This window comes from Mesoplodon densirostris, chromosome 10, assembly GCF_025265405.1.
Source record: "Mesoplodon densirostris isolate mMesDen1 chromosome 10, mMesDen1 primary haplotype, whole genome shotgun sequence".
Lineage (NCBI taxonomy): Eukaryota > Metazoa > Chordata > Mammalia > Artiodactyla > Ziphiidae > Mesoplodon > Mesoplodon densirostris.
In genome coordinates this window covers 66112952-66125299 of record NC_082670.1, presented here as the reverse complement: position 1 = coordinate 66125299, position 12348 = coordinate 66112952, and the positions used below count along the sequence as shown (strand labels likewise).

The 12348-nt window shown below is 43.5% G+C and overlaps 1 protein-coding gene across 2 annotated transcripts; it reads left to right on the top strand.

Moving 5' to 3' along the window:
* Positions 1-230: 230 nt before the first annotated feature.
* Positions 231-998, top strand: MOBP (myelin associated oligodendrocyte basic protein). 2 transcript variants are annotated; one of them, XM_060111126.1, is made up of 2 exons: positions 231-436; positions 749-998. In XM_060111126.1, exons 1-2 carry the CDS (start codon positions 231-233, stop codon positions 996-998), a joined length of 456 nt encoding a protein of 151 aa, XP_059967109.1. The 2 variants fall into 2 exon arrangements, with proteins under 2 accessions (XP_059967109.1, XP_059967108.1); XM_060111125.1 differs by having other exon boundaries at positions 743-998.
* The last annotated feature ends 11350 nt before the right edge of the window (positions 999-12348 follow it).

Below are 12348 nucleotides of genomic sequence, written 5' to 3'. Positions count from 1 at the left end.
TTTAAAAATTGTATGTAAATTAAAAAAAAAGAACAAACTCCTAATTGAGTTCTTTTCCATAGAGCTGGGCAGGAAATTGACCTTCCAGATTCAGGATGAAGGATAGCCCTGAATGTTAACTTGGACCATGGGAGTAGCAGGGAATGGATTCCTTGAGTAGAAAGCTCCCTCACATGAATGTGATGTTTTATGTCTCCCCACCTCCTCCCGCATCACTGATTTCCAGTGAGATGAGTCAGAAAGTGGTTAAGGAGGGCCCCAGACTCTCCAAGAACCAGAAGTTCTCGGAGCACTTCAGCATACGTTGCTGCCCGCCGTTCACCTTCCTCAACTCCAAACGCGAGATTGTGGACCGCAAGTATAGCATCTGTAAAAGTGGCTGCTTCTACCAGAAGAAAGAGGAGGACTGGATCTGCTGTGCCTGCCAGAAGACCAGGTGAGTGGTCTGCGCCGCCACCTGGCGCCTGGGCTGGGCGTTGGCCTCTGTCTCTCAGCTCCGAGTTCCCCCTTCCTGCTCTATTCTGCGATGCTGGGGCTGAGGCTCTGCAAATTGCACTTCCCCCAATCCCCTGACAGTCGGCTCCCCGTTAGGCTCTGCCATTGGAAGGTACTGGAGGGAGACTGGAAGATGGGGCGGGGGGAGGAGCAGGGCTGCCTTCCTATTTCCAGCTCCTGTCAGCATCCCTTAAAGCAACAGAGGAGAGCCATTGCTCCAGCCTCCAGCTTCTTTTGGCCCTCTCAGCCCCAGCCGCCGCGCAACGTCCCCTCAGAGGCCCAAGCGCCAGCCAGCTGCACCCCCCGCGGTGGTCAGAGCACCAGCCAAGCCACGGTCCCCTCCGAGGCCCGAACGTCAGCCACGCCCCCGCCCAGAAGTCCGACCTCCACCAGCCAAGCAGCGCCCCCCTCAGAAGCCCAAGCAGCAGCCGCGCAGCAGCCCCCAGAGAGGGCCAGGCACCAGCCGTGGGGGGTCCCCCAAGAAAGCCTCTAGGTTCTGGTAACACCATCTCTTCCCTTTTGCTCCCCAGCCCTAAGGTTAGTAGCTGCTTCCTGTGTTTACTAACAATAGGTTATCTCAATGGCCCTCCTTCAGCCTTACCAAACCTGTGTAATCAATTCCCTGCATTAAATCCCCTTGTTTGAAACACCTAGTGTGGCTTCTGTTTTCCTCATAGCCACTGTTGGTACAGTACTTCAGATGTCAGCACCAGTTGCTTCCTTTGTCTAGGTGGACTGGAAGTGATTAATTTATAAATTCAGAGTATGGACCACAGTAACAGATTGAATAAATGAGGCCCTCGATTCCTGTCCCTCAGAGAGAGAAGGAATGGTGACTCTAAGGGTTATCTGTGTATGTGCAAAAGGAGAGGTTCAGCCAGTTCATCCATCCCTCCTCCCAACACACTTCATCTGATGTTAACTTCAGTGGCAAGATCATTCATTCATTCATTCATTCAACAATCTTGATTGCATATGTATAAAGTTCCACATACTATGCTGGGGGATGGGAACGTGGCCAGAACAAGCCAGGTTGTTCTAGATTCACCAGAACCAAATAAGAGAATAGTTAGTCACAGTATAGGGTTAAACACTCAAACACTCTCATAATCAGTATGTGCATTGGGCTATGGGAGCCTGGAGAATGGCTCTGCCTGTCTGGGGCTTTGCAGAAGTTAGGTTAGAATGAGTAGAGGATAAAAGGGGATGATGCCTGTAGAGAGAATAGGTGAGCCAAAGAGCATATGTTCATCAGCTCCATCTTGGGGAGGTCAGTCTGTTTTGTTTGTTTGTTTGTTTGTTTTTTTAATAGACTTTACTTTTCAGAGCAGTTTTAGGTTCATATCACTGTTGAGCAGAAGGTACAGAGACTTCCCTTATACTCTCTGTCCACACGCACGGCAGGCCAACTCTTTAGTCCTTTTAGTATTTGAAAATGAACTGTTATAAGTTAACAATGGATATAAATTGTATTGGGGATTCTCATATCTACTCTGATGCTCAGAACCTGCATAGAACATAATAGTGTATGCATGTCTCATGATGTTTACAGATTTAGTATGTAGAAGAATCAATTGGGGAGCATGTTAAAATGCTCCCAGAGAATCTAATTCCTTGGGTCACTAGTGAGGTTCTAGGGATCTGCACTGTCAACAAGCAACCAACCCACCCCAGTGTAGATCAGGTGAGGTTAATTTGCGAAGGAAGTAACAAACTGGTGAGTGACTGGTAAGTCACTAAAACTGTAATAGGAAGTTGTGCATCAAGTTACCTGGTCGTTAATTTATGCCTTCCTGAGGGGCCTGAGTAATAAGGTCCTAGGACAGGTAAGCTTTGATATATGGAAGTGGTTAGGAAATGTGCAGAGCAGAGGAAATTAATTGTATATGAGGCATGACATCTGTGGTGGTGGCTTCAAGCCCACAATCTCCAGTGAGCTATGTGATGGCTGTTTGCGTGGCCGGGAGTTGAATGAACCAGGACATGGAAAGGAGATGGAAGACAATGAAAGCCAATTTCATCTGAGCCACAGATTTGTCTGGATTCAGCCTTGCTGAATTCACTTAAACTCAAGAGATATTTTAGTGTTGGTGTATTTTGACTCCCTCAGTTAACTATCCTCGGTGGGTATCAGGGAAGACACCTCTATAGCCTGTCATTGCCTCCTCAGCTGTCATCCCTTCCCTGTGATCAAGGGACCTGACAGGCTCCATTCATAATGTCCCACGACATCACAGATGCACCATCTGAGCCCTTCCTACGATACTCATTCTCCCTTCTCAGGTTCCCAAAGGTCCTAAGGTAATGCATTAGAGACATTGCTTCGCCATGCTGTATGCGGTATGCATACATACTCTATTGACACTAAGTGACTGTCCTAAATCAAAGGGGTGGGAGGAAGATTAATGGGAAAAAATTCACTCTCAAGCAGAGCTACTAAATTACATGTGAAGAAAGGGTCAAAAAAGTTTTCCTGAAGCAGGCTTGCTTTCTGAAATGGTGCCATTCTTGAGGTCTGACCCTTTGAGGTCAAACAACTTTGACAAAGGACTTTTGTGTCCTTAGTAATTCCCTTGGATACATCTTTTCAAAAACCAGTGAATATTTAAATCTTAGGATCCAATAGGTATGATTCCTTGCATCCTGATTGAACATGACAGCATTCTCATATTTGGTGGAAAGAAACCATGGCATCTCCCTTTTAGTTTGTTTTACTCTCAGTTCTTCAAGGTTTTAGTATTTCACAGGTCATCCTGGCCTTTAGGGTTAAGACGTGTTTCCTGAGCTGAGACTCTTCTGGCTCCTTGGTGCTCTGCTTTCAGGAGCTAAGATCTGTGGTTTTCTGAAAACTTCTGTGGCTGCGGCTTTGAGTGACTAATTTGGGGCCAGTCACACATATGTGAGCAGTACTGTGCCTTTGATGTGTTCTTTCACAGCACTGTCTTGTACAAACTGAGCCCTGCACACAAGAAGCCTGGAGGACCAATCTATTTCCACATGTATTTTCAAGCCTGGTCATCGAGACCACGTGCACAGCACTGCACCAAACTCGGGGCAATCAGGAGGGATGATGTATGCCCCTGGTCCAGCTGCTCAGATGGTATTTATGAGTGTCCCATCTCTCAGTGATGCTGCTGTTCCCCTGAGTAACAACCCTGAGCTCAGGAGTTAGCCCACAGTCAGTGGTCGCACCTGTATATAGTTTTCGGTTTGTTCGCAATGACCAGGACTGCCAAAGAAAAATGCAATTATAAACATTTACATACTTGACAAGCTAGGATTTACTTCAGAAGAGCGCCGACCCATGAGCAATTACTGTGAGGGGTCTGAGAGTATGCACTAACAGACCCAGGCTCTGGGGCCAGCTGCTAAGTTTCAGGCTCTTAGATAGAGGTAGCCTGCCTGCTTTTCAGGTCTGCAGACCCAAACTTATTCCAGACACTTTCTATGATGTGACTTGTCCTCCTTTTGTCTTTCCTGATGCCAAGAGGTACATTCTGCATTTTCACCTTCCAGAAAACCAGAGAGAATTCTCTTTCTTTGTGCAGGATTGGGTAAACTAGCCCTTCCACTTCCCTTGAATTTTCCATCTTGGTCTTCTTTATGAGTCCTTCCTTTTCTGGCAACACTTCACCTTGGGATCCTCTAGGGTTTTATTCTGAGCCCTCTCCTTGATTTTGCCCTCTGGTTTTTTTTTTTTTAATTATTTATTTAAAAAATTTTTATTAGAGTATACTTGATTTACAATGTTGTGTTTGTTTCTGCTGTACAGCAAAGTGAATCAGTTATACATATACATATATCCCCTCTTTTTTAGGTTCTTTTCCCATATAGGTCATTACAGAGTCTCTTATGGTTTTATGGGTTTTTTTCAGTTGTAAATATATATACATATTTTTAATATTCTTTTCCATTATGGTTTATAACAGGATATTCAATATAGTTCCCTGTGCTATACAGTAGGATCTTGTTGTTTATCCATTCTAAATATAATAGTTTGCATCTACCAACCCCAACTCCCAGTCCCTCCCTCTCCCTTCACCCCTCCCCCTTGGTAACCACAAGTCTGTTCTCTATGTCTATGAGTCTGTTTATGTTTTGTAGATAGGTTCGTTTGTGCCGTATTTTAGATGCCACATTAAGTGATATCATATGATATTTGTATTTCTCTGTCTGACTTACTTCACTTAGTATGATACTCTCTAGTTGCATCCATGTTGCTGCAAATGGCATTATTTCATTCTTTTTTTATGGCTGAGTAGTATTCCATTGTATATATGCACCGCATCTTCTTTTTTTTTTTTTTTTTTGCTGTACGCGGGCCTCACACTGCTGTGGCCTCCCCCGTTGCGGAGCACAGGCTCCGGACGCACAGGCTCCGCGGCCATGGCTCGCGGGCCCAGCCGCTCCGCGGCATGTGGGATCTTCCGGGATCGGGGCACGAACCCGTGTCCCCTGCATCGGCAGGCGGACTCTCAACCACTGCGCCACCAGGGAAGCCCTGCACCGCATCTTCTTTATCCATTCATCTGTTGATGGGCATTAGGTTGTTTCCATGCTTTGGCTATTGTGAACAGTGCTGCTGTGAACATAGGGGTGCATGTATCTTTCTGAAGTATAATTTTGTCCGGGTATATTCCCAGGGGTGGGATTGCTGGATCACATGGTAATTCTATTTTTAGTTTTCTGAGGAACCTCCATACTGTTTTCCATAGTGGCTGTACCAGCTTAACATTCCCACCAACAGTGTAGGAGTGTTCCCTTTTCTCCACATTCTCTCCAGCATTTGTTATTTGTAGACTTTTCTTATGGTTTTAGACATGACTGGCATGGTGATGACTTTTAAACCTTATTCCAGCCCTGGCATTAAACTCATATATGGGCTTGATTGGCCAGCAGATCAACATGGATGTTATCAAACTCAACTCGTCTCCACCTGGCTTCTTTCCCATGAACACTCGCTCTTCCTCTTATCAACAACCTCAGCAAATAACACCACAGCCCCTCTAATCAGCCCCACTGGAAACCTAAGCCCCACCCTGACTTCCAACCTCTTGAGATACACACATGCCTGCCAATTTTACTTTCTAGATTTTTTTTTTTTTTTACCGAAACTTAAAGTACATTAAGTACTAGAGAATGGACTTGAGGATATGGGGAGGGGAAGGGTAAGCTGTGACAAAGCGAAAGAGAGGCATGGACATATATATACACTACCAAACGTAAGGTAGATAGCTAGTGGGAAGCAGCCGCATAGCACAGGGAGATCAGCTCAGTGCTTTGTGACTGCCTGGAGGGGTGGGATAGCGAGGGTGGGAGGGAGACGCAAGAGGGAGGGGATATGGAAACATATGTATATGTATAACTGATTCATTATGTTATAAAGCAGAAACTAACACACCGTTGTTAAGCAATTATACTCCAATAAAGATGTAAAAAAATAATAATAAAGTACATTAAGAGCTGATGGGAAAGGGTGCAGAAGTGAGGGTGAGATTGGAAACAAAGGAGAGGGGATGGAGATTGTGGATAGAGTGAGAGAAGTAAGGCTCCTTCATAGTACGTGTGGAGGGACAGGCCACTGATGGGAACAGGAAAAGCCGTTTGGTTTTGCAAAATAGAGAGAGACCCATTAAATGGTCATTAAGGGGACTTCTCTGGTGGTCCAGTGGTTAAGACTCTGTGCTTCCAATGCAGGGGGTGTGGGTTCGATCCCTGGTTGGGAAACTAAGATCCCACATGCCTTGCAGCCAAAAAATACATAAATAATAAAAAAAATTGAAAACATTTTAAAAAGGATGAAGGCAAGTCATACCCCGAGGATGAAAGAGCTGGAGGTCTGAGAAGGTTAGGGTAGGTTTAGAACACCAGCGACCAGGCCGTGAGGCTGTGCTGAAGGCTTGCTGAGCTCTGCCTGATGGAGCTGCATATGAACCATCCGTTCTTTCAAAGTTTATTCTCCAATGAGGGAAACAAATTGCCATCTCTGAAATCACCAATGGAATCATCCAACTCCACATCAACCGTCTGCTTTTCTTCCAGCTTGCTTTGTTAAGTGTCCCCACAGCAACTGTTCTTAAACTTCACCAGGTGCTTCTGGTACTCTGAGCCCTGGTTTTTCCTTCTCCATCCATCAGACTCTTTTTTTCCCTGGTAGTTTGATTTAAAAAATGTTTCAAGTTATCATCATTTATTTATTAATTTAAATTATTTCCTTATGAATTACTCAATTTATTTAAAGTAAAAAAACAAATTGAGGGCCTCCCTGGTGGCGCAGTGGTTGAGAGTCCGCCTGCCGATGCAGGGGATACGGGTTCGTGCCCCGATCTGGGAGGATCCCATATGCCGCGGAGCGGCTGGGCCCGTGGGCCGTGGCCGCTGGGCCTGCGCGTCCGGAGCCTGTGCTCCACAGCGGGAGAGGCCACAACAGTGAGAGGCCCGCATACCGCAAAAAGGAAAAAAAAAAAAACAAAAAAAAACAAAAAAAAACAAAAAAAAACCCAAATTGAAACAGTTTACCAATTTCTCTCCCCCTGCACCCCTGCCTCTGTTCTCTGTATCTATGAGCTTGTTTTTCATTTGTTTGTTTGTTTAGATTCCAGATATAGAAGAGATCCTATGGTGTTTATCTTTCCCTGACTTATGTTACTTAGCACAATGCCCTCGAGGTCCATCCATGTTGTTGCAGATGGCAAGACTCCATTCTTTTTTATGGATGAATAATGGTTCATTGTATGTGTATATATATATATATCACAGTTTCTTTATTCACTTATCCACTGATGGACACTTGTTTCCATATCTTGGCTATTATAAATAATGCTAAAATGAACATGAGGGTGCATATATCTTTTAAAGTTAATGTTTTCATTTTCTTTACATAAATACACAGGAGTGGAATTGCTGGACCGTATGGTAGTTCTATTTTTAATTTTTTGAGGGACCTCCATACTGTTTTTCACAGTGGCTGCACCAATTTACATTCCCCTCAACAGTGCACAAGGGTTTTCTTTTCTCTGCATCCTCACCAACACTTACTATTTCTTGTCTTTCTGATAATAGACATTCTAACAGGTGTGAGGTGATAACTCATTGTGGTTTTGATTTGCATTTCCCTGGTGATTAGTGATGTTGAGCATCTTTTCATGTACCAGTTGACCATGTGTATGTCTTCTTTGGAAAAATGTCTATTCAGACTCCTTCTTTCTTCACTTTCCTCCCTCTCCAAATTAGAAACCATGGCCCAACATTTTAATCTCTCTCAAAAATACCTTACATTCCCCTACCCTTTGAATATCTGTCTCATATTCTTGGGAAAACCTCCAGCCTTGTATGAATCCAACCATCTGCCTTCACCCTGCTTGTTTCCAGGCAGTTTTGAGTATTACTGGGAAAAAACACACAGCAGGGCAGTAGTAGTTGGATGAAAGCAGGATTACGGTGATTATATCACTAAGCACTGTTTTATTTGGGAAGTCATAGTTCAGTTACCTGCATTCGGATAAAGGAGAAAGCCACAGACCATGACACGAAAAGTGTCATGTATGTTTGTGTAATACACAAGGCACATACACACACACGCATATATATATCAGGTTTACATGCATGCAGTAGAATTCAACATTTTCAGCAAACAGTTCTATGCACAGAGTCATGTAACCACCACTACAATCAAAATATAGAATACTTTCATCTACTTCCAAATTTCCCTCATACTTCCCCTTTGAAGTCAGCCCCCAAGCTCCTGACAACCACTGATCTGTTTTCTGTCCCTATAGTTTTGTCTTGTCTAGAATGTCACATAAATGGAATCACACAGTATGTACCCTTTTGAGCCTGGCTTCTTTCACTTAGCATAATGCATTTGAGATTGAACCATGTTGTTGTTGCATGAATCAGTAGTTCTTTCACTTTTATTGCTGAGTAGTATTCCACTGTATGCATGAACCTATCAGAATTTTCCATTCACGAGTTGAAGGATATTTAGGTTGTTTCCAGTTTTTAGTAATTATGAATAAAGCTTCTGTAAACATTCATGTAAGTGTAAGTTTGCTTTTCTCTGAGTAAATAACTAGAACTGGTATTGCTGGGACATATGGTAGGTGTATGTTTAAATAAATATAAAACTGCTAAATTGTTTTCCAAAGTGGTTGCACTACTAGCAAAGTGGTTGTATTCCTACTAGCAAAGTAGGATGCTCTGAATTCTTGTCAGCATTTGGTACTTTCAGCTTTAAAACTTTTACGCATTCTAATATTGTGTGCTGTGGTACCTCATTGTAGTTTTAATTTTGTTTTTTTCTATTGACTAATGATGTTCTTTTAATGAGCTTATATATCATCCACCAAAGACATTTATTGGTGAAGTGTGTGCTCAATCTTTTGCTCAATCTTAAAAAAGTGGGTTATTTAATTATTATTGTGTTTTGAGAGTTTAAAAATATATATCTGGATATAAGTCCTTTATCAAATACATGCTTTGAAAGTATTTTATCCCAGCCTGTGGTTTGCTTTCTCATTTTCTTTTTTTTTTTTTTTTTTTTTGTGGTACGTGGGCCTCTCACTGTTGTGGCCTCTCCCATTGTGGAACACCGGCTCCGGATGCGCAGGCTCAGTGGCCATGGCTCACGGGCCCAGCCGCTCCGCAGCATGTGGGATCTTCCCAGACCGGGGCACGAACCCGTGTCCCCTGCATCCGCAGGCGGACTCTCAACCACTGCGCCACCAGGGAAGCCCTCTCATTTTCTTAATAGTGTCTTGTGAAGAACCAAAGTTTTAAACTTTGGCAAAGTTCAATTTATCAATTTTTTCTTTTATATATCGCGTTTTTTTGTATTGTATGTGTGCTTTTTGGATTGTATGGAAGAGTTCTTTGCCTAACCCAAGATCACAAAGATTTTCTCCTGGAAATTTAAAATTTTAAGTTTCACATTTATGTTATTATCTATTTTGAGTTAATTTTTTGGTAAATGGTGTGAGATATGGATTGAGGTTCCTTTTTTCTTTTTGCATATGGATATCTAATAGTTCCAGCACAACTTGTTGAAAAGATTCTCCACTGAATTACTTTTGCAATTTTGTCAAAAATCAGTTGACCATAATGTGTGAGTTTATTTCTGGACTTTCTATTCTGTTTCACTAATTTATGTATCTTTTCTTTCATCAACTTGATTACTATAGCCTTACAGTAAGTGTTAAAATCAGTTTAGTGTAAATTCTCCAACACGGTTTTTTATTTTTGAAATTGTCTTTGGCTATTCTAGTTCCTCCACTTTTCCATAGAAATTTTAGTGTCAGTGTGTGAATTTTGACAATATATCCTGGTGGGATTGAATGGGATTATGTCAAGTTTATAAATCAGCTTGGGGAGAACTGTACATGCTATATCTCCCTATTCATTTAGGTCCTTTTTGTTTTGTAGTTTTCAGCATACAGATCACATACATATTTTGTTTGCTCTATACTTAAGCATTTCATGCTTTTAGGTACTATTAAAAATCGTACTTTTTCAATTTCAGTTGTTCATTGCCAATATATAAAAACATATTTATACATTTATATATGTATCCTGTGATCTTGCTAAACTCACTTATTCTAGCTTTTTTGGGGGGTAGACGCTGGGATTTTCTACACTGACAATCATATTGTCTGTAAATAGAGACAGTTTTATTTTTTCCTTTCTGACCTGTATGCCTAGTTTTTGTATATGGTTTAAACTGCTATTTCACTTAGAACATTTTCTTTTTAGAAAAATATTTTAACAAGATTAAGTCCTCGCCAAATTGGCTTTTTTTTTTTTTTTTTTCAAATTGGCTTTTTGAATCATTAAAAGGAGTTAGAGAGGCTTCCCTGGTGGTCCAGTGGTTAAGACTCGAGCTTCCACAGCAGGGGGCATGGACTCGATCCCTGGTCAGGGAACTAAGATCCCATATGCTGTGCGGTGCAGCCAAAATATATTTTAAGAAAGAAAGAAAGAAAGAAAAAAAAGGAAACAAAAGCAATAATTACTGTACATAAAAACAGAAGATATTTTAAAGAATATCTTTCCTAGGCTCAGGCCAGGAAAAAAAATTATCATATTATTTTGACCAGATATTTCCAGAATTGAGGAATTTCCAGAATTGAGATTTTAAGGCTGAGTTTAGCAGAAGAGTAATAACCACAAAGGTAGTCTATAAATTTATAATTCTATTAACCGGGCATGGAGAAAGAGCACATCACTTAGCAACGCTGTGGATTTTTGTTTCTCTTTGTAAACCAGATTGAAAAAGAAGACCAAGCCGACCCCTCGGAAGAAGTGATGGAGGAGTTTCAAGTGAATGGACGGCCTCAGCTCCCGGACTCACTGCTTCTCGACCCACGTGCCCTGGGACAGGTTATCTGGCTTTGAATATGATGCAGGGGCAGACACCTGCTGATGTGGCCACAGCCGATGCCCATAGTCCCCATGGCGCGGGGGCCACCGGGCAGCCTGCCTGGAGGTGAGAAGGGACACCTCTGTGTGTTATACTCCAGGCGGTGGGTCCCAGCAGCAGCCCTCAGGCTCCAGAGCTCTTTTGGTCTCAGCTACAGACCTTTCTCCCCCAGGATGTGCACAGGCCTCCAGGATCTTTGGCTCAGGATGGCCCCAGTGCCTGCCCATGTGTTGTCTTCCAACCTCTAGTCCCCTCCATCCCGGCATCCTGTTGCCTAGTCTGACTTTTAACCTTTGACCTCTTTCTTTGTAATTAATCCTCTACCTGGGTTCCTCTCTCCCCCTATGTCCTTTGGTTTCCATTTGACCTTCTTAATCAGTCCTCTGTACTAGCTCACAGTCTGAGGCACAGATGGCTTTGGGGAAGATCCAAGTTCTTTTGTAATAAGATATTAGGCTACCAAATGGTCCAGAGATGCAAGGAGATTCCCAGGGAGAGTACGAGCTGTCTAACTCCACATGTCAGAGGCAGTCAATGTGCTGTGTCAGGAGCTGAAAGGAAAGTCATGAGGAAGGATCTCTCTCCCACTCCCAGGCCCGTCTCCAGCCTCACACAGGGATTTGTGAGTGTCTCCAACTGATCCTCACCCTGGTGAGAGCAAACCCTCTTACCAACCCATCTGGACAGTCTCAACTCCAGAACTAATTGCTTTGCAAAATGTGTAACCCTGGGTGAGTAATCTGGGCTCACGCACAATGCCCTGCCCACTTCCCCTCTCCTGAGGGCTCCTGGAGACAAGGCTGCTAAGATGGCCCCTGCGTCCCACCCTCCCCACCTCAAGACACAGGCAATGGCCCCAGAGCACTTACAGAGAACCAGAGGGCTGCTCTGAGAGTTGCTGTTTTCAGGCCATAGAGCCCCAAATTCCTGAGAAGGGCTGAGGCCTGGTTCCCCTCCCCCTCCCCACTCTCCCTGGCTCAGCCCCTTTACATACTGTAGAGGAATCAGGAAAACTAGGAGAGGAACTTGGCCTTGGGGAGAGGATAACTAGGTCAAGGAAGGAGCGAGTTAGGCCAGTTAAGCCGTCCAAGACTTCCCTCCCTGTGTCTGAGGACATTCTGTGGTGTGGGGGGGTCTGAAGCCAATTATAATGGACCAGGGTTGGGGGTTGACTTCTCATCTCTTCTTTTTGATTTGCTCCTACTATCTACAGTCCCAGGCTCTGGAAAAGGACTTTGATCTTGAGTATAAGCTCTCGATCAGGGCCACAGGAACTAAACCTCCACTCCACTCTGGTTCTACCACACCCCCTATACACACACACATGCTGGGGGTCATTGCCCCCAGGTTAGACAGAGGACCCATAGATCACCTGTGTTCCTGTGGACTGGGGTGTGTGTGTGTGTGTTTGGGAACTTGGCTTTGGGAGAATATCTTTG

What these genes read in the sequence shown, in the direction of transcription:
- MOBP (XM_060111125.1), top strand. Translation starts at nt 231, where the DNA reads ATGAGTCAGAAAGTGGTTAAGGAGGGCCCCAGACTCTCCAAGAACCAG. An exon ending in TGTGCCTGCCAGAAGACCAG is followed by an intron (nt 437 to 742) that starts GTGAGTGGTCTG and finishes TGGCCCTCTCAG; the next exon opens with CCCCAGCCGCCGCGCAACGT.